At 38.0% G+C, this 26,667-nt stretch overlaps 2 protein-coding genes and 1 long non-coding RNA gene across 7 annotated transcripts in view; 1 reads left to right on the top strand and 2 right to left on the bottom strand.

Moving 5' to 3' along the window:
- The window catches only part of LOC136678869 (adenylate cyclase type 9-like), a 53,645-nt gene extending 34,789 nt beyond the window's left edge, over positions 1-18,856 (bottom strand). Inside the window, exons 1-2 of one of the 2 annotated variants that reach the window (XM_066657037.1) lie at positions 18,595-18,856; positions 15,159-17,424 (exon numbers count right to left, since the gene is read on the bottom strand). In XM_066657037.1, the coding sequence (XP_066513134.1) occupies positions 15,159-16,923 (1,765 nt within the window). In that variant the 5' untranslated portion in view covers positions 16,924-17,424; positions 18,595-18,856. Of the gene's footprint in view, positions 1-15,158; positions 17,729-18,594 lie in introns of those variants that run through there. The other variant, XM_066657036.1, reaches the window with a different exon arrangement.
- Positions 18,171-25,900, top strand: LOC136678873 (uncharacterized). Its single transcript, XR_010796502.1, has 3 exons — positions 18,171-18,308; positions 18,392-18,585; positions 25,767-25,900. It is a non-coding gene; the product is annotated as an uncharacterized lncRNA (long non-coding RNA).
- The window catches only part of LOC136678870 (sarcalumenin-like), a 37,643-nt gene continuing 33,563 nt past the window's right edge, over positions 22,588-26,667 (bottom strand). For 3 of the 4 annotated variants that reach the window (XM_066657041.1, XM_066657039.1, XM_066657040.1), the window contains 2 exons: positions 25,731-25,964; positions 22,588-25,331 (listed from right to left, as the gene is read on the bottom strand). In XM_066657041.1, the coding sequence (XP_066513138.1) occupies positions 24,508-25,331; positions 25,731-25,964 (1,058 nt within the window). In that variant the 3' untranslated portion in view covers positions 22,588-24,507. The remainder of the gene's footprint in view (positions 25,332-25,730; positions 25,965-26,667) is intronic. The other variant, XM_066657038.1, reaches the window with a different exon arrangement.

The raw sequence follows: 26,667 nt of genomic DNA, 5'->3' as shown, positions 1-26,667 counted from the left end.
TGTCACCAAAATAAATTTGATGTGAATCATGTTTTACAATCCAGAGTTTTGTCATGTGTCATTATAGCATTGCCAAAATTTTACCTCTGAAATTATGCTTCACTCTGATAAACATAATTTATTTTTGTGATATGTCTTGGTGTGTAGATGGTTCTCCAGGGAAGGTTTTATAGAGGCAGTACAAATTTGGGAAAGATATTTTGACAGGTAACCACATATCCAGGTAACCATACCATATAAAATTCAAATTATTATTATTATTATTTTTGTTTTGCAGATATTTTTAATTAAAAAAAAAAAAAAAACTGCCCAGGTGTCTTTGTTTTGAGTGACCTTTTTCTGTGCTTGTGCAGCTTGTTTTAATTTGCAGTGCATTTGGGCTTTTTAGCCACTGTACACATGCCTGGAGCTCTGAAAGTACAGTACATGTTCCACACTCACTGACTTTAGTATTTACATAACACATTACACACACCTTTACAGTTCTTAAATTAGACCTCCCCAAACTCCATTAGTTATTAGTTGTGACAAGAGAGATAAAAATAGCACGTTGTATGAGCATGCAGGCGCACATAAATTTTTTTTGTTTAAGCTTTGTACTGGCTAAACCAGTCTGGTATACAGCACCCGGCATGTCTGTGTGTGCCTGTGCATGTGGGTGCGTACGCATGCATTTTGTCCTCAGGTGAATAGGAGTTATTTCATTTGCAAAAACTGTCAAAATCCACTGACCCAATACTGGCTTTACTTTTGATCTCTTAATGAGACCAAATATAGGGTTAGGGTTTGTTTACAAAGTCAAACCTGTATCAGTATGAAAACAGCAATTCAGCCCCAGAAATAGCCTCAAATAAAAGGAAGATAAAGTGACAAATGTTACTTTTGCAAAACACATTTCTGAGTCTATCTTAGACACTACATGGATCTATAGATCTAAAAATAAATAAATAAAATTCTATCGACAATAAGTACAGCCTCTACTAACACTAAAGTCCACAACACAGTTGACGATTAAAAAAATAAATGTTAAAAATGTATACATATATATACATTCATTCTACTCTCATGTCTGTGCGTCCACATTTACTAAGGTTGTGTACAAAATACTTTTATGGGTACCAATCAAATAACCTAATGCCTATTTTTATGTCTGAAGTTAAGTTTCTGCAGGAAAGAAAGAAAATTGACAAAATACATGAATACTACTGAGTAACAATTTGCATCAAATCAATCATTACAAAATTTCAGCTTAAGCATAACACCCAGTGCAAGTTGAAACTGGTGTGCGGAAAGTGCGCACTATATGTCAACATTATTTACAGTGAAGCAGGACACGGACCAAAATGGATGCAGGCCAGATATTACCATAATCATACAGTCATTTTAGTCTACTCTATTGTGAGACACCTTCAGTAGAGTACAGTACTGTAATATTATATATGTCAGTTAGTGCTGTATAGTGTGATTTTTGCCAATGCTACCTACTGGCTGCCTGGCCGTGTTGGAGCTGTTAATGGCTCCACGTCCAGCATTAAATATACAGATTTTATTTCAAATTGAAGGAGTTCTAAAGAACGGCGCTAAGGAGAAATGAGAATTTATTCCTGAGAAATTCCTGAAGGGAAACATTATTTAATCAAAGCAGTAGCCCCTATACCACTATGCATTTAAAGACCACACATGTTAACATTGACCAGTAAAACATTAAACAGCACATGATTGTATTGTAGCCCGTATTAAAGAAAAAAATATATAAAAATATAATTTTAACTCACTACATAAGACATTATGAAAATGACTTCTATATAATGACTAGAGCTAGGAATTGAGCAATATGTATATCAACACTGACATCAATAGCCCCATTAATATCTGATTCCAGAACAACACTTTCTTTCATATAAACAAAATGGAACATGGGTGTGGCTTGAGCGAGAAGTGAGTGTGCTGAGTTGCTGGAAGTTGTAATTGACTTCTAACTAATCAAGAAGCATTGACTTTAATAGCATGCAGAACAAATGCAATTTGGACAGCCAAACAACAACCTAGATTTTGGAACAAGAATGTATTATCAGTGAGGTAACAAGGCCCAGCTGAATAGCTCACTGATTAGCTCTTTCAAAGAAAACTGAGAAAGCAAATGAAGCTATCAGAACGTTGATGTGTGCTTGTGTGTGTTTGTGTGTATGTGCATGTGAGTGACTTCAGAGTGGCTCCTTATCTGCAGGAACACTCTTGGTTGATTAGTCACACTGTAAGTACAGTGGCCAAGCAGAAAAAGTGCAAGAGAGAGAGAGGGCAGACAGATGGGCAGGGAGGGAGGGGAGTGTTGTCATCAGAAAGCAAAACAGACTTAGACATTTCATTTACGAATAACCACAAACTTTCACGCCTTCTCTTTTTCATTCACTTGCTCATTCCCTTAATTCTCTCATTACTATTGCCCTGTATGTTATGGTTTTCTGTGATCCAAACAAACATATGAAGTTTTTAAAGAGTAGATTAGATGGTCAGATACATTAGAGCTCCAAAAAAGCATCAAAATATGCAGGACAGGGGTACATCAAGAAGAGCATAGCGGGAATTAAAAATAAACGAGAACAGAAAGTAGCAACCATATTAATACAATGACTGGCATATAATGATATATAATATTGTACGATGGTAATAATACCAGAATTTTTGCAATCTTCCAAGGCAAGCTCTTGAACAACTGTGATCAATAAGATACTCTTAGTCTTTAACTGTACCACAGCAACACAGACGAACTTACTTAAATACCTTCTTTTTTCAAATCATTAAAATCTGACATTTAACTGTCAATTTTTAAGACACTGTTCAACTTCAACTATTCATTCATTCATTGTCTATAATCAATGCCCAGTTCAGAGGGTCTGGAGCATACCTGGAGTCACTGGGCACAAAGCAAGAAAATTATTGGAGGTATGAAATGTAATTAAAACTGCTATTGATAAATAAAAATAATTATTCAAGCATGTCATAAATCACATCAGCAATGTGAGATTTGAGCTATGCTACTCATCTATGCTAAAAGAATTAACTACAGATTTGTTTCTATAGGACACTTTTTTGAACATCTGAATAAAGCAGTAACCTTAAAAAAACAGAGGACTGAAACCTACTTTTAATTCAGCACTTACATAATTTAATCCAGCGATTCTCAACTGCTGGGCCACGATTTGTGATGATGTTCAGAGGCAACATGGACACAAAACCACAGTGTGTTATTTGTAATTAAGTGCTTGCACATGAGAGACGTTTACAAACTAATCTTTTATGTATGCAGCTGGCATGGTCCTCCTCAGTTTCTTACTAATGTACTCTGAAAGCAGAGATAGGCAGGGAAGTGAAATATCAAATTTTGTGGCCTTATTTATTTTGAGCAGTTTTGATATTTAAAATTATTGTAGTACCTTTTACACATGCAGTTGACATGTTCCTCCTCAATTTCTTAACAAAAATTGCTCTTAAAATCACTTTGCATGCATATGTATGTTTAAATGTGTTTTTGAAGGCTATTTTATAAAAATATATTTTCTTGGCTTGTAATTCTATAAAAGTGAGTTGCAGCTTAATGACCATGAGAAAATCCATTATACTAGATGCATCTAGCTTAAATGGGACATATGTAAAAATCCCTTGTTGATTGCATTAGCACTTCACTTTGGGGTTCTGGAGACTTGGCCACCCCACAAACTGTATTAAATAAATAAATAAATAAATAAATAAATAAAAACCCAGCCACTTTGTGGTCTGTCTAAAGCCCAATTTATACTCCTGCGTTGACCCTGGCCTGACGCCCACCTCTCCAAAAATATAACTATGCTTCGCATTGAGGAAGCAATGAATGTGATCGGAATGTGGTCAGAAGTCGGACGGACATTGCGTATGCAGAACCAAAGTAGTACAGGAACATGAACTCAACTCTTCTCCACAGAGACGCAGACATCTCATAGAGAGATTTCCTCAGACATGGTTTGGGCTTCTGGGATGAATAAAAATGTTTAACAAAGAAAAAAAAATGGCGGTCTCAGCGAAAAAGGCAACTCAATCGGAAATGATACAATGCGGGAGAAATGTTTCTGAGTTGTTCCAATTCCTCATCTGAGATTCCCAAAACCAGTGCTGGACCCACGTATTTGTGAGAGCACAAAGATGGGGTTAAATGAAGCTAACCAGTGCAGAGAAATGTGTATAAAGATTAAATATGGTGAAAATGAGACTGGGGGAAAGACAAAGCTCCTCGCCTCTCTGTTAAACCTTCCACTTTTGGTGTAAATAGAGGGTCATTTACAACTGCCACTGGAACTGGACATTCTAAACAGATGTTTCATTAACTTTTGGAAAAGAGTACAAATATGTCCCCTTTAAAGACTCAAGTTTTTTTTTTTTTTACCTCAAAAACATGTCCTTGTGTTGTTTATATTCTAGATGATTTATTATATAGCGCTTTTCCATTGCAGGGAACCTACACGACACTACGAGACACTTTTCCACTGGCCAAATCTGGTCCCTGGAATGGGATAGGATTTCAGTCCCAACTCACTCTGGGTTCCAACCGTCCCAAGAAGGTACTAAATGGTGATGTGCCCTACAGAGGGCTGATTGGCCAGAGCCATGTGCTTGCAAAATTCTGGGAATTTTCAAAGTTGGGAAATTTACCATGGGAATTAATTGGAAATTATGGGAATAAATTGGGAATATTTGAAGCTAAAGGTGAGAAACTTGTATATAGTTGGTAAAAAATATACTGAAGCATAATCTTGGCTAAAATAATTAGATATGATACCAAAACAGTTGAAGAGCAAAGCTGCTCAATACCAGGCACATTACACACTGAAGGGCTATTGAGACCACACCCCCTGCCCTGTTCATTCCTCCATCATATGTACAGCATATGTCCAGATGATTTCTAGAAACCTCACCACTATTAAAAGCACGTATTTGGAATAAGGGACTACCTAAAGTCAATTAATTTTTGACAAGGTTCTTATTTGTATTGACAGTAATAGCACTGAAAGCAACTATTATATTAAGGTGTAATCTCACAATTGCTTGCTAACTGGTAAATCAGAAAAGCTTAATGAGCAATTTCATTTAAGAGACTAGTTTACCCAGGCTACCTACCTATATTTTTTACCTCAATGGGTTTTTGTAACCAAGAATTAATACTTATTATTTATTTAACATTTTGAAGACTGCTAAAGACAGCTTTATTGTTTTTACACTTTGTCATTTTATTCAACAGAAGAATGCCACGTGCATCAACTTTGACATCACATGTCATAGTTATTATTTTTATGGTTATGCCTACATGTCTGCTGTTGAAAAGAAAAGATTACATTGATGAAAGCGTATGATATATTTCCTCTCAATTATCCAATATTTCCTATTAATTCCAATAAATTCCCAAAGTTCCCATGGAAAGTTACCAGTAATTTACTGGAAATTTAGCAGAACCTTTCCACCCCCTTGCCATGTCAATCACCACAAAATTCAGAGCTCATTCAAATCCAGCACAAACTTGTAAAGTTTCCAAGCTTGTAAAATTTCCAGTGAAAGCCGAACATGCAGCAAGTATAATTGATCTGTGAGAGCTTGGCATGTAGCCAAGTCCAAGAAAACCTAAAACAACACCTCAATTCATGGTGAATAAACAGCACCTAACTTTACCGCTGCCGTTGTTGTTGTTTTCAAATCCAGCAATTCCTGTCAGAGACAGGTTTTTGCAACGTTGCCAGCTCCATTTCTCAGCGGGAGCCCTGCCAGTGGAAAAGCGACAAGCTTTAAGCATGCCGAGCCGAGTCGTTTACAGCCGGATCATGTGGTGGAAAAGCAACAATAGTGAATCAAAATGCCAAGAACATGGCTGTGCATTTCTAATTTGAAACTGCAGTGTTCCATAGATAGCCTCAAATAGGAAAGTTAAATGGAATAAATTCCATTTAATTTGCATAAATCTGCTGTGAAGATTGTCAGATGTGATTTGTAGATATGTATTGAATTTTGCAAGTTTAATTTCACCATTTTTTAAATTTTGTATTCTGGTTTTTGGTGGAAATGTTGCTAAATGAGGAGTGCTGAGTCAGACTCCCAGCCATTAGCTTTGAGTGTTCACTATTGAAATTTTTCATTTTTGTATGGATACACCCTGTGCAGAGAAGGGCTACTTACCTAAAAGTACACAGCAACAGGAGAGAACTACTGGGACTGGACATGCATATGTCAGTTCATACTGACTCAACACAAAAGGCGTATTTACATCTAAAAGAATAAAAAATAATAATAATAATAATAATAATTATATATATATATATATATATAAATTTTTTTTTTTAAACTAGAAATATAACTTCTAAAATATGCATTTTGGATTAACTGTGATGAGCAGACAGAGCATTAACACAGCAGCAGGGCCAAAGGCTGCCAGGGCATCAAATGAACAGGCAGGAAGGAAACCAATGCTGATGCAATTAGTTTCTAAATGAAGATATTTCTTTGGGTCTTGGGGGCAAATTACTAAGTTTAATGTGGAGATGCAGATGATCTTTTCCTAAACACACACAACAAACCTCAAAGAACAAAAAACACATTACTTTTACACGTCTTTCTTAGTTCTATGCACACACAGCTGTAAATATCTGACTATTATGGTGCAATTTTGATGTTTTGATGTTCTACCCCTTTCACAAAATGAATTCAAGCTGGGGGAAAACGGATCCAAGATTTAAAAAAAAAAAATTTTTCCTCAAACTTTTCAAATTGCTACAAACACAGCATCACTGAACAGCTCTTCAAACTTGAAAGAATACGCAATCACCAATTTTGTTGCATATGTTGAAAGAGAGCTATAATTACATAAATAGAGAAAGGTCAATTACGCCATGAATGACTGTGGCATCCCCAAGTCTACAAATGTTTTGCTTGCATGCCTTTGTCAATTTAAGAACATTGTTTTAAACAAAAATTGTTGTGATGCACCTATCCAAATATCTTCAGTTCCAATCCGAATACACAACTCCTGATACAGAATCTGATACAAGAGCTTTTTTAACTTTAATATTATAATTATTGTTGTTGGTTGGGCGTTTAAGGTTACATCATGAGGCTGAAATAGATCACACATCACTTATTATTAGAAGAGCAAAACATACGCACCACATATTGTATGTAAATACATTCCAAAGCAAATTTCTGTTACACTCCTACTTCTGTCGCATTCTCCTACACAATTAGTAGACATACTATCAGCAAGATTTTAATCGTTATAAAAGTAATATTAGTAACAATGTAACCACAGTTATCCTCTTGTTGTGTCAGTGCTCTATATTTTCTGGATGTCAGATTATACCTGGTCATAATCTAATCAAACCAACAGCTAATGTGTGATGAGGGCCCGTTTTAAAAACATCACTGACATGATGCAGACAACAAGTGCAGACAACATTTTATCTACGTTAAAAAAATAAATCTTCGTCAACACCAGAGTTTTCAAAAATGTCCACCTTTACTCAAGAATGCAACAACTCCAAAACTTTTGTTTCAAATTTTCAAATTTATTTCTGTATCGCCCTTTCTATTTTCCGCTGTATTCTTCTCCCTGTCTTTGTGTCCAAATAGTCAACATCCTTCTTTAAATCTCCCCCAAGCAAGCTCCTCTCTCACATACATGCATGGCCCTGATATAGAATAGTACAAGATTCTGAGCATGTTCTGCTAATGTGACTAGAGCAGTGTGGCTCAGTTTTTTTTTTTCCAGATGTTCCGTTTGGCGTTAAACATAACTACACTGACAACAGTGTTTTCAAAAATCTCCACTTTGTAGAATGCTTTCAAAAACATCAGTTTTCAGTGACCCACAATGCAGTTTTAATGTGAACAGAAAGCCAAAACGCAAACAACGGGGCAGAAACGCAGACAGGGCCTCAATTACAGACTGAACTTGGCACAAGTTCATGGTAAGATGTGACGTGATCAGTGATATGTCTTTGAGTTATGTTTTTAAAAAAGGTTCATGGTACAGTGCAATCTGGAAACCGGAAAAAGAATCGGTATGTGGATCTGCCGTCAAATAACCGATATGTGAATATCGGACATAATGCCAATACAGGATCAGATCTGGCCCATCTTTAAAAAACTGTCACACAATTTATCAAACAATATTTTGGTAAAAAATCTTTTTTTAGAATATAGATTTTTTTTTAATACAATTTCAATTACAAAAGGTGCCAGCTAACAAATCAATACACATGTCCCTTTGTCTACAATTAATCTGTTTTATCTATTTACTCTCTCTCTCTTACACACACACCCACACAGCTGTCTCCTGCACTCAAAAAACACACTTGTGTAGATATGAAAAGAGAGACAGACAGTGATATAATCCTTCTCACAACAGCGATGCAAATAGTCAGTGTCTGTGTTTGTATGTAACAGTGTGTGGATGCATGTGTGTGTGTGTGTTTTTAGACTCCATTCACACCCCCCACACTCCGCAGAGTCAGACAGCCATGTGAGGTGAGCAGGCTGGCAGTGTGTGGAGGCCATTTGTTAGACAGTGTAGACCTTCCCAACACTACTGTCTCTAATGCAGAGAACAAGCACATATTCATTCCTGTCTTACCCACCTGTCTCTGTAGAGGGACAAACATTTGGGCTGCGCAATGTGAAGTGAATGCTAGTTACACATGTACATAGCGTGATAAGAAATGAATCAGGGCTCTCTAGAGCAGTTGCAAAATGCAAATAATCAGATAGCACCATGTTCTCTGAAAATTTTTAGCAACTGTGGGATGAGTTATAATGTTTTTAATGATCTAGAACTAATAATTCAATATCACTACCTGACCTCACTTAGTCCTTAAACTTGTGAATGCCATCAAAAGCTTACAAAAAGCTTTCATCATATAGAGTGAGACATTTTACACAAGAGTAGAGGCAGTTGTTGGAACAAACTTCAGGAGTAATGTTCAGGAGTAATAATAATAATAATAATAAGCAGGTCTTCACAAATTTTGGCCATAAAGGCAATTGATAATTCAATCATGTAACATTAATAGATATTGGCCGGCACTTTTCTTACCAAAACCTTGTTACATTGTGTAAACGTTTTGACAAATATGATTGTTAAGCAAACAAAGGTGGAAAATTCTTGCCAAGCAATTATGCAACAATTGTGGCATGCCTAATTAGCAGAACTCACATGGAAATTACCCATCTGGAACTGTGACTAGTCAGGATGCTCACAGCACACACATCTGAGAAATTTGGTACTGAAGAAAATCACCATCACATATCTGACAAATGTTCTGGTGCCCTTCGAAACACTCAGTCATCCTCAACATTAGGGATCGAATATCTGTCCTGATATTAACAAAATAAGTTGAACAGTGTATCGGATAAATAGGCGGACCAATCCATTCACTTGATTCAAGTTATTTAAGCTAATTATTTTTTCCTCGTTTTCAACTGATACATTATATTTTGAATTATACTAAATGTTTTCATGTTTACAATGTTTGATTACTGATTGTATTTGACCAAGTTATTTGTTTATTCTCAGGTTCAGCTCCTAGATTTCATTTTGGATTTCTGTTTACAATAAACATTTAAGAATAAGATTGATTACTGTTTGTGTGCTTGAAGATTTTTGGCTGACACCTTTTATTTATTTTAATATATTTTAAGAAATTTGATATATTTTAAACATTTTCTTTTGAATTTGAATGCTGTGTCAAGGTCCTTCACAATTGTTAATTTTAGTGACAAATAAATAGCATTTCAGTTAATTTATATCTGTGTTAATTTGTTATATTTTGTTAATATTTTTGTTAGTAATGTTTAAGTCAATCCGTATGCCTTAAGTTTCTCCCAAAAGGTGAGGTATGTGGCATATTAATTCAACAAATGTATCAGATCAATATAGTGTTTCGACCAATATGTAAATTTATATATCGTATGTCTGTAAAGAATTCTCCAAGATTCTCGAAGACACCCAGTAAAACTACCGCCGGCATTGGCAGAGAGGATCTGGCAAATTTTACTTGGGCACAACCCACATACACAGCTCTGCTGCACATTACACAAATGCGTCACACATTAAAAAGGAAATTAACAGGCTTTCCATTGGTATAAAATTCATTATCAAAAACATTGTTACACAAAGAAATAATCTACCAAACACAAATTTTCTTACAATGTGCTAAATTTATATTAAATTTTATACACAAGTGTGCACATTGCTCAAATTCACAAGGAAGAATTTCACTGAAACAATAACACAAAAATAAAAAATAAAATATTAACCACAAAAAACTGATGATTTGTCTTTTCAGGAAAACATTCTTAGGGCATTTCCACCTCAAGCGTTTAAAGAAGCAGAAAGAGTAAATGTCTAAAGTGCAAGGCGGAAAATGTTCCACCCTTGAGTACGTTCATTTAAGAGAAGCAGCCTGATCTATGGTGTCGGATCCTATTAAAAATGTGAAAGTTACTTTGTGTGAGGAAAACCACATTAGCCAATAAACAGAGCTCTCACAAATGGGAAAACATTTCCCAGGAGGAAAATACATTTTGAGTGAAGAAAAACTCACCAGTTTCTACTATGCGCAAGGGAAAGGCTTATGGCACTTCAGGGAAGTTTCACTGAATTGGCTGAATTGGACAAACTGTAGTTGATAAATAATTTGAAAGTACTCAGTATAATATCATTAATATTTTCCATAAGTGGAGTAAACGTGACTATTTACTACCCACTGGTTTCCACATGCTTTGAGGTTTAATGAGAAACAGGCTCTTGATCAAAGGAACAATGCCCCATTACATCGCGATGGAAAGCCCATCCTAACTTAGACAGAGAGCGCATCGCTTTGAACAACTTCCAGATGCTGCCTAGGCCCCTGCTGCAGTCCCAGCAAAAGCTGGGGTATGGCTTATGCAGAAAAAGTGGTGAGTCATCGTTACAGAAGAACAGAATGGAGGGGAAACAGCAGGGCAAAGTGCTGATGGACTGATAGCACACAGATTCACACACCTTGCAGCTGAACACCTGAGATGGCTGAGTCTGCATTTTCATTCAACTAATACTGAAGGTTCAGAGTACAAACTCTATCTTTCTCTATATCAATATTTTCTCTTTCCTGGAACTCCATTTCCCACAGTATGGGTGGTCAATATTGCATATATAAAATACAAGACTGTAAAAAGACATGTACTAGCAGTAGCTGCAAGTTAAAGCAGTTGACTTTCCAAATTATATACGGTGCCTACAAATATTGCTAATATTCTGTACATGTTTTCCAAGAGAAACTGTGAGGAGATCATACACAGTCATGATTTTGGGTCAAAACGTTCTGAGTACAGAATCTGCTTCATCTTTGTGCCATACGTTCTGGTGTCTTTATGTTCTTTACATATTTATTTATTTAACATGCTGTAATTTGCAATGTAGCATGGCAAACTACTAAGTCTGAAATTAGGGCAGGAATGTAAGCCCAGACACATCCCATGACAGCAACTGTCACAAAACAATTACAAGACACACTTCCTGGTCCTGATTAAGCTTCACACTAAATTGTGGAAATATAAAAATTCTACTAATTCAAATTCTAATCTGTTTCTCTGTCTGCTTTGTATGCCTTTATCGCATTAAAAAACATTAACATTCGGATGATATAAAGCTTTGTGTCAACAGTGATAACTTACACATGCAGTTGAATAGGTGGAAAAAAATATATTGCAGCTTTCTTTAAACATTTGCATGCAAACTATTTTTCTCTTAAATGGGCCCGTTACACATCCTGTGACACACTCAAGTTGTTAAACAGATTTAGTTTACCCAACCTAATGCAGCTAACTACTTAAGTATGTACACTTCTCCTAACATATTTTTAACACTGCAAGGTCAAGAGCGTCCTGTGACCAACTGAGACAGGATGGTATGGCAGCTCCACTGTGGTTGACAGGAAGGCCCAGCTCAGCGCATTATTAGCGTACAACTCCCTGCCATCTGAGACATTCAACACCAGCACTGCCTGCACAGAGCATGCAGCATCTTGAGGGACCTCTCCTACTCTAGCCACACACTGTACAACATCCTACCATCAGAAAGGAGGTACAGGGGCATCCCTGCCAGAACTAGTTGGCTCAAGTCCAGCCTCTTTCCACTCTACATCACCCTGATGAACTCCACAGCAAACTGGTAATCATTACTGTCCACGCACACACATAGACGTGACACATTATGTGAAAGGACTGATCATATGACACTGAAAGGTTTTTTTTTATTTATTTTTTTTTTTTTTAAATGGTGACATCCATTCCACTCTTAACACTCACTCTTTCATGTACATGTCTGTTCCAAAGCTATAACTGCAATGAAGCAGGCAGGTGGCTTTGAAGATTATTCAATCTCTGGGACCCTGGCATAATCTGAACACGTCCTGAATGAGAGAACAAACATGCCTGAAAACATGGCTGAAAATCCAACTGTGAACACTCTCCCACTGCCATAAATTCTTATTGCTAAATCCAGCAGTCTGTCCCAATTGACAGATACAGAAGACACAGGATTGAGAGGACAGAGTGATCTATACATTTATTAAAAAAAAAACAAAAACACTTGAAGTAGTGCTGGGTGATAAAATTATATCGATTTGTTTCATGATTAATTTTTGCTCAATAATGATAAGCTTTGGGTAATAGATCTTAATAATCCTTCATTTATATTCCCTAATCATGCTTTTACAGTAAATGAACATAGGAGACAGCATGAACATGAAAACGTAAACAAGACTATAATGGATTTAATTCAAGTGCTCGTGTGTATGTATCAAATATTAAATAGGTGTATTTTTTTTTAACGATTTTTACTCTTTCAGCTTCTTTAAATGCCTGAGGTGGTAATGGCCCAAGAATGTTTTCATGACACATGGCATAGATATCATTCATGTCTGTGGTAAGAAAATGTAATTGTTCCAGTGAAATCATTTCTGGTGGATTTTTTATATATATATATATATATATATATATATATACACACACACACACACACACACATATATATACATACACACACACCCCTTCTTAGTAAGTGTGATGCTTGTATAAATGTTTATATAATCACAGTAAATAATAAAACAAATAAATAAGATTTTTTTCTATAAACGTAGGAGGTGTGAGTGAGTTTAAAGAACCATGTATTGTTCAGATTGCATGAATTTTTTAAATCAACAGCACACATTATTTAAAATCATTATTAACCGGTAAAACTAAATAGCTTTTTAATCTCAATCTCTGGTGCCTAAAACTTTTGCACAGTACTACATATAAATATATATACAAATTTTAATAATGTATTGTAAAGTTCACATTTTTAGAAGGATGTCCTTTGTCACAGTGTGACATAATATTCATATTGTGATAAATATCGAGATTGATCAATATAGAAAAATCTACTGCAATAAAAGTTTTGGCCAAATCACCCAGCTCTACAGTGAAATGTGTTTAGTGTGAGCAGGCATGATGAGAGTGAGAATTGATGTTGAAAAAGAAAAAGGCAGAAAAGCAAATGGAGCATTGGAGCCCATGAGGGAAGTTGACAGAAATAGAGGAAGACAAAGAAAGACAGGCTTCATCTCATGTCTGTCAATAGGCCTTTAAATCAAAACAAAGGCTCTGCTGGTCTTTATATAGCTACTGATGGTACTAAAAAAGCTTAAGGTGAGCACATGTCGACTCTCTATGTGTCTGGACGATGCTATCAGGGCTAACAATAGAGCTGCTAGCCTGTTAGCAGTAATCGATATCTCTCAGAGGAATACATGCTCTCACAGGTCGAAGATACCATGCCAAGTTAAAAGTGACCTTAATTGCTGTGCTTTTGTAAAGGTTGATGTCTATAGGTATGCACAAATATGGGATTAGTTCAGAATCTAACAGCCAATATTTTTCCCATGTACATATCTTCTGATACATATTCATTAAAAAACATACAAAATAAGACTATATTAAATATAAACCAAATATACTATATCCGATCTCTACACACAGCCACTATATATAAGGACAGACTCTATAGGATAATACAGAGAATAAATTAAATACAAATATTTGCTCAGTGTCGCCTAAACTTCATTCTCTTCCATATTACATTAAATACACTGATGAATTTTGACATTTGTTTCATTTTTGTATCTACAAATAAGTTAAATGTCAGACATCTCAAAATACACCAAACATGCAGACAAAAAAAATGAAAAGCACTGCATAAACCAGGAGTCCAGACTGCTTCCTGGCGCTTACAACTCTACAGATTTGACACTTGCACAATGCCTTTATATTTTGTCCCTTATTTTAGTTGGTTTACACTGAAATTTTATTTGGCAGGATCTGTCCCCTTTTCCCTTTTAAGGATTGTCCCTGGACTAGGCTCTGTTTCAGCACACTACACTCCCAGACGACAGCGAGGCTTGTTTTGTGTTCTTATCAGTCTTTATCACGTCCATACAAATATGCACAGCTAAATCGTCAAGCACCATGCAAACACAGAGGGCACAGATACATGACGATCCACTTATACTGTCTAAGTATGCTGATGAGCAGGCCAAGAGCAGTGCGAGCCCTAACAAATAAGAAAACTGCATGTTATAACAACGCTTATTTCAGCTCTTAGCACTGCAACTGGTTCAGTGCAGAAAAATGACATCTTGACCTTCGTGGCTGGGATCACTTTCATCGATTTAAGGTCAATATTTGACACTTTTGAGTCTGTTCCTGTTTTGTACTCTAATACCATGCTAAATAAAGCAAACTGCTCAACCATTACTATGGAGGCATAAAATAAATAAATGCATGCAAATATTAATATATTAAATTGATTGCTTGTAAATACTATTACAATTATATGGCTGTTTTTCTTAGTAATATATATGGGGTAACTCAGCGCATATTTTAAGGTAATTCATTAAGTAGCAAACAGATTATGTAACAATTATATAGCTACATGTACCTTTAAAAAATTTTTTAAAAAGCGTCTTACCAAAACAAACAAAAACAAAAAGCGTGAACATAAAAGATAAAAGTTGCAATAAGAGAAGAAAACTAACAACAAAATATGTGGAAAAGAATAGGAACATTACCTTTTAGCTGTTCTGTGACGCTCTGTCCTGCACGTTCCAAAACCCTTCCGTCCTCTTTCACATAGCGGTCATCCAGAAACCTGGCTGTGACCTCAGACAGGTGCACCTTCCCAGCCACACCTAGCTGCTCCATAAGGTTGGCCAGATTTACATCGTTAGACCACACATCGAACTTGAAGCGTTTCATGCCCAGGATGCCACAGAGTACTGTTCCCGTGTGCACACCCACACGCATGTCCACTGTCTCACGTGTCTCCTGGCAAAACTGCTCAATGGCCTGGATCATACCCAAGCCCATATCCACACAGCAGTAGGCATGGTCTTCCCGTGGCTCAGGACAACCAGCCACACAATAGTAGCAGTCTCCAAGTGTGCTGATCTTTTCACATCTTGTCAACTCACATAGACGATCAAAACGTCCAAAAAGATCATTAAGGAGCCCCACTAGTGCATGAGCCGATTTGTTGGCACTCATTTTGGTGAAGCCCACAATGTCGGCAAACAGAATGCTAACAGGCTCCATACGTTTCATGTTAAAGGGCCGGAAGATGATTTGCCCTCGTGGGATAGACGTTTTCTTACGCTTGTTACTCTTGGGGCTTGAAGACGAAGCTGGACCCGTGGAGGATGAGGCCTGGCATGTGCCTGTGGTGCTGTAGCGCTTGCCAGAATTCTCATTCTCATCATCACCCTGCTTCATCAGCTCATCGGCCACTACTTGTGGCATCACAGAATGAATCATGCGCTCCTTCAGTGCCTTTTCCACCTCCAGTTCCTTCCCATGCATGATGGCCTGGCCCACCTTCAGGAAGGTGCTGCGTGAGCGCACCTCTGACATGATAAACAAATGTATGCCAATAACATGCGCACACAGATGGAGGAGGAATTTGCCCAGCGCAAACCACAGCAAAGATCTGTTAGCTTTGTCCACGTTGTCAATTTGGGCCAGATGTAGCCAGCCAAGGGTCTCAAACAAAACAGAGTAAAGAAGTCCCAGCAAAACTAAGGTATATAATCGCAAGTGGAGCATGCTATAAAGCAGGAGTAGCACCTCCATACACAGGGAAAAAGTTCCCACAGGAGAGATACATGGAGCTGGATCAGAAGGCCACAGAGTCATGTTGTTATCCCTCTGCCACTCATCATGAAAAAAGCGAGCCGTCTGCATCTGTGGTGCCAGAGTGACACAGAATGTAATAATGACTAGAACCAGGGAAGCCTGGTTGTGGAGCCGAACGTAAGGCCGTGAGAATGTGAACAATAAAAGTAGGAGACACACAACAAGAAAGCTGGCTGTCGGGAGCAAAAAGGTTGAGAGATCACACTGGGAGCCTCTGACCACAAAGTAGACGCTCCAGAGAATGGCAGCTGTGAACAGGTAGAAGAGCACATAGCGAAAGTGCCTCTGCGTCTGTGGGAAGCATCTTTCTCTGCATGCCTCCTCTAAGATGGAGGAGTCAAACTTGGGGTCCCAGCACTGCGCAGCTGAACGCTCAAAAAGCTGCGGCACAGACCTATGACTGCGAAGACTGGTCATAACAGTCCTACGGACGCCAGACTCCCCTGAGCTGCTGCAGCTGGATGAGATGCTGTATTTGCTGGGCTTGGTGGCTCCCATCAGCCCCTGCTGACCTGCACTCTTGCCTCCATTCTTTGGCTGTGAGTGAGTGTTCATAACACGTACGGTTAAACCTCCTCCTTGGCTGTCACAGCTGACCTCTGTGCTCCGTGTTGGTCGTTCCCACTGTGGTTGTGAAGATGCCATGACAACTGAGCTTTGCGTCCGATTAGGCTAACCACAGCCACATATCAATCAGTGTTGCTTTGCACAGAGTAGCTGAAGGAGGGTACAAACAAACCAGTTTCTGAACTGAACCAGAATTCAACATAAGAGCAGAACTGCAGACGTGTTTCTGTGCTCCTCCGAGCCCTTGGGTCTTGTGATGGACCGTCTCAGGCTCTTGAGCAGTTCATTATCCAGGCTCGGGTTGCGTCAGCACTCAGATCCCATTATGCTCCCAGGCTCTGAGGCACTTGTGTGTACTTTTGCTCTTGCCAAGGCTGAAAGCACTGCTCATCCACTCTGACCTTCTCAGCAAAACACATCGTTTCAATTCACCTCAAGGCAGACTCAGAACCTACACAACCTGGAGCAGGGCATGGAGGTCTACAAAAAAGTTTTTGAACCCAAACCTGGCCTGTTTTCTTTTTAAATCCTCTTTAGTGCTTTGATGTTAGGAATTCCCCTTTCCTTTCCAAGCAAAGTCTGTGAAAACAAATACAATCTTCATATTTTATATTTACAGATATTACTTTGTTCCTTTTATATCGATATTTGTTGCATACTTAGACTATGTCTTGTTAAAAATCAGCCACATATTTATGTGAAACAAAATATAGAACAAGTTTTACACAACTGTCCCCCACGTCCTGTTTCAAAACGCAAATTCCCTTAAATCCATTTCTTTACGTATGTTTGAACAATAGCTTTATTTTCTAGAGCATTATAAGACATCGTGATGTTTTTCTCCGTTTTATTCATGCCCCCATTAAGTCCATTAGTCCAAAACGTCTCATGCATGTGTCGAGTTTGCTGTGAAGAGGGGGCATATTGGGCCTATTCCCAAGGAGGAGCCCCGTCCTTTCCTGGACTCCCAATCCGGAGCTCAACTCTAGGCGTCCCCACACATCAGCCTGAAGACGTCGACGTAAAATGGCATTAAAATAGTCCAAACCGAGGCCGTTAGAAAGTACTAAAGTTACTTACAGCGACATTTTCCTTAGCGTGTAGCTAACTTACAACACGGCGTTACACATCTGGCTCTCACACGCATACATTCTCCCATAAACACTCAAACACAAATACCTAAACAATACCAAAATAACTGACAACCGAGTTCCAAACACACTGGAATCCGGAGAAAGTGAGGAATACTTTATTTATCTTCATTTGATTCCTTTATCCACGCCACGCGTATTCCGCTTCGTTTTTCACGCCTGGCAAACGCAAACATATTTGGCCTCCTTAAAACTCCGTAAAACACGCGAAAAGCAATCGAAAAATGTGAGGAGTTAAAGCGTAAAATTCCGTTTTTCGTAGCGTTAGCTGAAGCGGATTAGCCCCAGACATCCTGTGAAGATCCAGAGCAAGTAAGAAAAAAAACTTATTTTATCTTTTTGGGCTCTTTAACCCCGCAACACGTATTCATGTTATCGCAATCATACATTTGGAGTCCTATACAGCTAAACCGGCCAGAGTGTAAGAAGGTAAAGCCCGTGTTTTCCTGGCGTCAGCGTTAGTGTTTTCCACAGTGGCTGTTGGTCTCCAGAACGGCGGCGGGAGAGAGGAGCGCCACGCGCAGAAGCAGTTTAAACCGGCGGAGCTCCTCCATGACGCTCATCGGTTCGGCCGTTATACCAGAAAAAGGTGAGATACCTTGGTGTTAAAAATCGTTTGTCCTTCTGGTGCTATTCTGCCGTTCTTGCTCTTCGTTTCTTTTCGTCCCTCACTCCTTCGGCATGCCAGCGGCAAGGCGATACTGAACCGGGTTTGTCGCCCGTTACCTTGCTGTTTCCCCCCCTGTAAAACAGCGTTCAACCTATCCGAACCAACAAGGCTTCAGCTTCTCTGCTTTCAGCCGGGTGAATAGGACAAGTACAGAGAGAGGTCCTCCACCATCTTCCCTTCTCCAACAAAAATCTGGGGTGTGTGTGAGAGAGGGAGTGTGTGAGAGACTGTACGTGTTTGTTTTCCTACACACACAGGACAAACATTCCGAGTGAGAAAAATTAAACAACATAAGATTAAAAAAAACAAACAAAAACAAAAAGCGTGAACATAAAAGATAAAAGTTGCAATAAGAGAAGAAAACTAACAACAAAATATGTGGAAAAGAATAGGAACATTTTAACACCACTATAAATATGGCAAACCGTAAATACGCCTAATTTATCTTTCGCTTAGAGATTAATTTTCTACCACACACACACACACATATATATATATATGTATGTATATATGTATATGTGTGTGTGTGTGTGTGTGTGTGTGAGACACTGTGCCCTGACTGGCTTTGCATAAAAACAATCCTGTGTGTGTGTGTGTAAATTGGCCTCGACATTTAGAACAGAGGGGCGGGGGCGGGGGCGTGGTGTGGGGAGGGGGGGGCGCACACGAGGAAAGACTTCAAATGGCGGCGAGCACGCATAGAGAGAGAGAGAATATAAAAATAATAATGAATTAATATAGGATAAAGAAAGAAACAATATAATGTGAGAAACAAAAATATGTAGGGAGAAAGATGAATGACTGGGAAACAGAAGACAGGACAACAAACATGGAGGAAGGGGAAAAATAATAAAGCAGAGAAAAAATGATAGAATGAAAAGGAAAGAAAAAACATGGAAAACATGAAAGTAAACAATAAACTGAGAAAACATACACAGAGATTGTAGACAAAGAGAGAAGGGTGACTTACAGCAAAAGATTTGTGAAAATACATAATAGGAAAAAAATAATAAAATCAGTGAAATCCACATAATTGTATAATGAATATAAAGTCAAACAGCACGTTTGACTTTAGAGCATGTTATTTATAGAGCATGTGGCAACAACCCATCCTTTCAGACCAATATATTTCTCATTGGAATGGTTAACAGAACTGTAAATTTCAACAATTCTGAAGCACAATTGGCGCTAGAATTATCAGATTCTCACAAATGATAGAACTGCTGTTTTTCTTGGGGAGACATTATAAGGTCTAGCATCAGTTTTAGGAGTCCTAATTTTGGAATAATATTTTTAGCTCCATATTTTTTTGTACCTTATTTTTACTGGTACATTACAGGCACAGATTATGATTATTCCAAGAGAGTGGAGGGGGGTGGTTGGGGTATCACATCACATCGAGATTCAGAGTTTTGAGCTTGTATTGTATCTTTCATTTAATTGTCAAGATAATTGTCCCATTTGCACCAGAGTTTATGAGCTCTTTCTTTCTGTAGCCTTAAAGACAGGGTTGTGTGTTCCATATGCTAAATTTCCTTGACTACTTCCATCCACAGGTCGACCGATGGGGATGACGCTTATATCCATTTCGTTGTAATAGCTTTTTTGCTGGCTGCTGTAAGGATGTAGAATATGTATTTGTCTTTCTCACTCTATTCTCCAGGGATAAGTCTAGAATTATGGATAATGTATCTCTAACACCTTTCCAATATGAAATTAATACAGAACAAGACCAGAAAATGTGTGTATGATCTTTACCTTTTTTTGCCTCATTTTCTCCAACACTACTGTCTTCCAGCAGAATTCCCTCCAAGATCTAGCAAGTGTAGTTATGGGTTGGGAGCTGTCCCATTCCTCATTTGTAATAATAACTTCAAGTTCTTTTCCTATCTATTTTTAATATAGCTGGTTGAGGCCTTCATGGAAAATAAAATAGATCCATATAATTTAAAGAATTTTCTTTAAACTTCTCCTTTTTATAGATATCTACGAAGATCTCTACTACTGGTGATATGTCAGGTATTAGAACATTTGTTCTAAAATAATTTCTAATCTGAAGTTATCTGTAGAAATCATGTTTCTCCAGGTTAAATTCCAATTTTAGGTCTTCAAAACATTTTAAATTGTTATTCTGCACCATAACATAAAATGAAGAGATATCTAGTTCCAGTTTTTGTGCTTTTTTTTGTTTGTTTCTAAGTTACAAGAGATACAGCTTAAACATTGATAAACAAACATTTCCCACTACTGCACTTTAAGACGTTATAACATGTCAGACATAGCAATTTTTGTTTTCATATAACCCATGACTTTTTAGTGAATTTGCTTTGGCCTTACTGATAATGTTCCCAATTCATATTTGGATAGTTGCAACATAAACCACTGTGGAAAATAATTGCAACCGGGATTATGTAATAACTGTGACAGGCCTACACAGGTTCACACTTGTATACACATACCTTATAATCTCATTAAGAACTTTCTCATGTTATACAATATGTAAACACTTGTGGGACTCAGTCACAAATTTGTAAACTCTGTTTTTTTTGTATTTTTTTTGTATTTTTTTTTATATCGTTAATTCATTATTTTTACAGTATTTTAAAGTTGCCGTTACCCTGATTTTATATTTTTTACTATCTAATCTATGCGACCAAAAGTTTGTAGACTCCTGCTTGCGTGTAATCTGTATTTTTAGTAATAACTTCTACTCTTCTGGGAAGGCTTCCTTTCAACTCACCAGTTAGTTTTTCATCTTGATTTTTGAAATAATTACCACAGAAGATCTCAAGTGGTCACAGACAGATCAATCAATCATTACATCTCTTACTCATCCCAAATTAATTTTATAGAATTCCTTCATTCCAGAGAATGCACTTTCACTGCGTCACAGGGGTTTATAACTCTATAGCTGATGCCTGGCATTGTGCTAGGAGAAACTAGGATCATGCATGGATGCATCAGAGCATCCCTTTCTATTAGTCTGTACTTTAACTTTTTTTTGTGTACACAGCTGAAGACCTATATCAGAAATGGATGCACCTTAAAGAATGAATTCAGTAATTTGAAGGGCTGTCTTGACTATTTTGGACAGTTAGGCCTAGTTTCCTGGATATGGATAAAGCTTAGGCCTAGTTTCCTAGACATGGATTACACCTATTCATGTAGTCACATGAAGTGACAATGGTGGATTGCTATTGGAAATTTGTATGTCTGGCATTGGGCTTAATCTAATCTGGGAAACTGACACACAATATATTTATAGAAAAGCCACTCTGTATTTGTTCAGCTCTGGTTTCCTCCCACAGTCTAAGACTACACGTTAGTAGTAGGACTAGTCACTCAGAATGTGTGTGTGAATGTGTGTGTGTCTGTTGCTCTGTGATCGACTGATACCCCTAATAATCAGGTCATCAAGGTCGCCAGAGTCAGGGGAAAAATAACTTACATGGCCAACAAATCAAATTTTAGTTCAAGGGTACTACTTTAAGGACGAAAATGCTGTCAAAATGCATTTTATTTCTTTTGTTGTAATTCAGAAGTCCAGTGCATGTAAGATTGAATGTCAAATGGCTTCGTGCTCCCTGCATAGTTAACTTCGATTTCTTCACCTAAACTGTACACAGTGCACAGTATTGTCGGCAATTTTGGTCATTTGGCTCAATCGAAATTACTCTTTCTTAGATATGTTTGTGTGTAAAAAAACTGTTGTAAAAATGTGACTTTCAATGACCAAAAGTGACTTCTTCGTATGATGCGGAGAGGTTCCGAATTTCCTTATTACAGTAATGTTCCCGCACAACTTCAATGGCACGTGACGCCTCCTGGTGGACAACTAATAACATCTTCTCATTTGAAGGTGGCTTATATCAGATGTGGTTCAAAGTACTGAAAATCTCAAATTATTCATTTGATCCTGGTTTATTTCCAACACAATAGATGTGAAATATCAAGGCAATGTATATTGTAATACCTGTGTCATGCAAAATTGTATACATGTCAATCCTTTCATCCATTTGTACATCAATCTATCCATCCAATTTTTTTCAACTGGAGAATAAAGACCCTGTCTAAAACATAAACAAGAAATTTAATGTGATTCTATATTCCCCATGCAGCACTAAAATATTCAGCACCAGTCATTAAAATTAAACACTCGAAATGACAAACCATATGCAAGTGTTGTCAGTTACAATGATACAACAAAGGGGCCTGGAGGTTGTGGGTTCGATTCCCGCTCCGGGTGACTGTCTGTGAGGAGTTGGTGTGTTCTCCCTGTGTCCGCGTGGGTTTCCTCCCACAGTCCAAAACACACATTGGTAGGTGGATTGGCGACTCCAAAGTGTCCGTAGGTGTGAGTGAATGTGTGTGTCTGTGTTGCCCTGTGAAGGACTGGCGCCCCCTCCAGGGTGTATTCCCGCCTTGCGCCCAATGATTCCAGGTAGGCTCTGGACCCACCGCGACCCTGAACTGGATAAGCGGTTACAGATAATGAATGAATGGTGCGTTGCTTGGAAAGAAACACATAAATAATCACTTGCAAACTGGTGTGATATACATTAAAAAAATCACCAGATTAGGAACACCTAATGTAGCTATGTTCATTGTCTATTTTCATGTCCATATAGGATCACTTTGTAGTTCTACATTATAATACCTTTTTATCTTGCCCCATTTCACTCTGCTCTTCAATGGTCAGGACTTCCACAGAGCAGGTATGATTTAGGTGTGAATGATTCTCAGTGCTGCAGTGACACTGACTTAGTGGTGGTGTGTTAGTGTGTGATGCTCTGGTATGAGTGGATCAGACACAGCAGTGCTGCTAGAGTTTTTAAACATTGTCCACTCTCTGCCCACTCTGTTAGACACACCTACCTTATTGGTCCACCTCGTAGATGAAAAGTCAGAGAGTTTGTGTTGCTTGTCCTCTAGTATTTCATCAGTGGACACGGTGCTGTTAGCTAGATATTTTTGCCTGGTGGACTATTCTCAGTCCAGCAGTGACACTGAGGGCTTTTAAAATTCAAGCAGCCCTGCTGTTTCTGATACACCTGTACCAGCACAACAGACACTAACACACCACCACCACGTCAACGGCACTGAGAATGATCACTACCAAGGTAGCTGTTCCTAATCCAGTGATTGTTCAGTGTAGAGAAAAAAATGGTTACATTCATAACATCACATTAACTGTGTTAATCTAGAAACAGTTCCTACCATAAATACCCAAAGGAATATAATTATATGCAATATATTTATACATATACCTGAATAATATCTGTAATGTTACATGAAGAACTCTGAGTTAAATCTCCGAGTTTATATTTTTTGCCATTCCTTAATGGCTCTGTTTTTTGGATGATTTTTCTTATCCTCATGCCCTGTTTACTGTCATCCTTTCTTCCTGTTAACTTCTCTTCTGTTCATTTAATTCAATAATAAATTTATCCTTCAATCCATTCATCAATCCCTTTACTGTTATCCCATTTTTATGATCCCCTTGTCTATTAATTGGTACATGCATTCATTCCTACATCATTTACACATTTGTTCATTCAACATCTATCTAAATTTCTTACATACATTCATTAAATGTATCTGAATTCATACAATCCTTTCACTCATGCATCAACTTCATTATTTTATATGTATCCATCTATCATTTATTCATGCAACCATCCATCATACACCCATTGATTTATCTACCCGCCCACCCCTTCATTCACATATCCAGTTATTCACTGGATTGATGTCCAGTATGGGCAGAGGTATTGTGCATCCCATTTTAGGAACATTACTCTCCCCTACTATATCTCCCTCTTCCCTGACTCACTCTTTCCCTCACTGCCTCCGCCAGCGGTTCTTGGGCTTCTCCTCATCTTGTGGTTTCTCCTGAGCCTTTGTCTTTTCTGGTTTGGCAGTCTCTTTCCCCTCTGCCAGACTGCTGAGCAGAGCAGGCAACACTTCCCCAATAGCTTTCTCTATCCTGTTCAGCAAGCAACCACCTGTCCAGCCACAGTGCGATTCCAGACGCTTGAATCCGCTCACTGGGTTCACCCCAAAGAAGTCCTGGTATACTTCAGGCGCTGGCAGGTCAAACTTGCTGACATTGGCCTTGGCCAGGACAGATTTGAAGATGTAGAAGTGGTCAGGGTTGGCTGCGATGTCACAGAAAACTTCATCAGGATCAGCAAACCAGCCCAGCTTCTCATAGTATGTTTGAAGATAGCGGTCGACCAGCAGGGCATGAACACGCACCCTGATGGCATGCTGCCGGACAAAGGCAATCTTATTCTCTAGCTGGTTCTCGATGACCTGGTTCAGGTCCTCCAGGAGAGAGATCTCCTCCTTCATAAAGAGCTCATGGCTGGTGTCTGATGCATACTCACGAGGCCAGAACGAGCTGACGTAGACCCGCGGTGGCTCTGTCACATTGATTAGTGGTGCCATGCTCCAGAAGAGAGCGCCATACACCCGCATCAGATCCTGAGTAGCTAGATTATCTGCTTTGTTAAGGATGATGCGGATCTGTGATTCACGACCCTTCATTTGTTTGAAAAGCATCTCCAGCTCCAGGCCTACATCCAGTTTGGTTGGGTCAAACACCAAGAAAATTAGGTCAGCTCGGTCAATGAACCACTGGCACACTTCATTATAGGGGTAACCTGCAAATCAGCAAATAAGGAGTAAATAATAGTGTCTACGTCTCTGGGACAGCAACAATTCAGTTAGATTAGATGCTTTAAATACACATTATAAAATTCTAAACATCATTATGAGTTTTCTAATTTAAAGTTATTTTTAATTTGCAGTATTCAATGATGGACCTGAAAGTTGAAGCAGGTTTTTTCAGTGTCCTAGATTCTGATGTTTAATTTTTTGTTTTTTTACACAAATGTTACATACTTGCTTAATTAATGATCATTTTTTAAATCTTCTGTTAAGTAAACATTTAATAAAGATTACAATGTTAGTTCAGAAGATTTTTAAAAATGCATCTGCATCTTGTTATAGATCCATGTATAAATAACTTTGTATGTCTTTGTCTCTGGTGTGTTTGCCACCTCTCTCCTGCTGCTTGCGGTTCTCTATGATTCCAGGCGTGTCCACCAAAGTGACCCGTTCCAGTAGCTTGTGAGGCATCTCGACACCTATCAACTTCTCCAGAAAACCCTGACCAAATTTCTCCAGTGGTGAGAATGAGCGGGAACTGTCTGCTGCCATGACAATGCCTTCAATGGTGCGCACCTTCTCACCATGCATTATTACTGTGTACTCAGAGGTGGTGGGCTCAGCACCTGAAGGGATGGGTGAAAAAGGAAGAGTGAAGCATAGAAACATACTGAATGACAGAGCAACAGACAAAGAGAAACACAGGACAGCTTTGAAATAAAAGATGCAGACACAGATGGAGAGGAAATCCATATATATGGATGGGTTTCTAAAGTAATAATTCAGCGAATGATTTTTGTTACCACAAACATTACCCATGGCATGATTTAAATCAGATAAAATTGTTAAAAAAAAAAACCCCTGAATTGTGAATGTACTCCTGTCCATTTTTATAGATAACAGTATGCCATACAGTGTAAGCAAACTCATAAAGAAGTTTATTTGAGATTACATATGAATGTATCTGTGTTTAAGTGTTTAATGATTTAGGATGATCACAAATTTGATACATAAAAATAAAACGATGGAAGAAAAATTCTATTCCATGACATAACTGTGTCTTATCTAACTCCAATGTACATATTTAACTGGGATCAAATTTTGCCTCTTTATTTAAGAAGTGATGCTCCATGGCTGTATATTTTCTAAAAGTCATAATATTTTCAAAAATACAGTATGTGCCACTTTAATTAAGACCTGAATGTAGTCTGTGAGAGCAGTTTTGTTCATATATTTTTACAGTAAGAGTTTGTGCTATATAAACAACTATTGAGTTCTAGTGATCGTTGGCCTTTTTACTTTCAGTTCTATGTAGCATTCATTCATTCA

This window comes from Hoplias malabaricus, chromosome Y (assembly GCF_029633855.1).
Source record: "Hoplias malabaricus isolate fHopMal1 chromosome Y, fHopMal1.hap1, whole genome shotgun sequence".
NCBI classification, from domain to species: domain Eukaryota; kingdom Metazoa; phylum Chordata; class Actinopteri; order Characiformes; family Erythrinidae; genus Hoplias; species Hoplias malabaricus.
The sequence above is the reverse complement of the archived record's forward strand: the minus strand, read 5'-3'. Positions and strand labels throughout refer to the sequence as shown.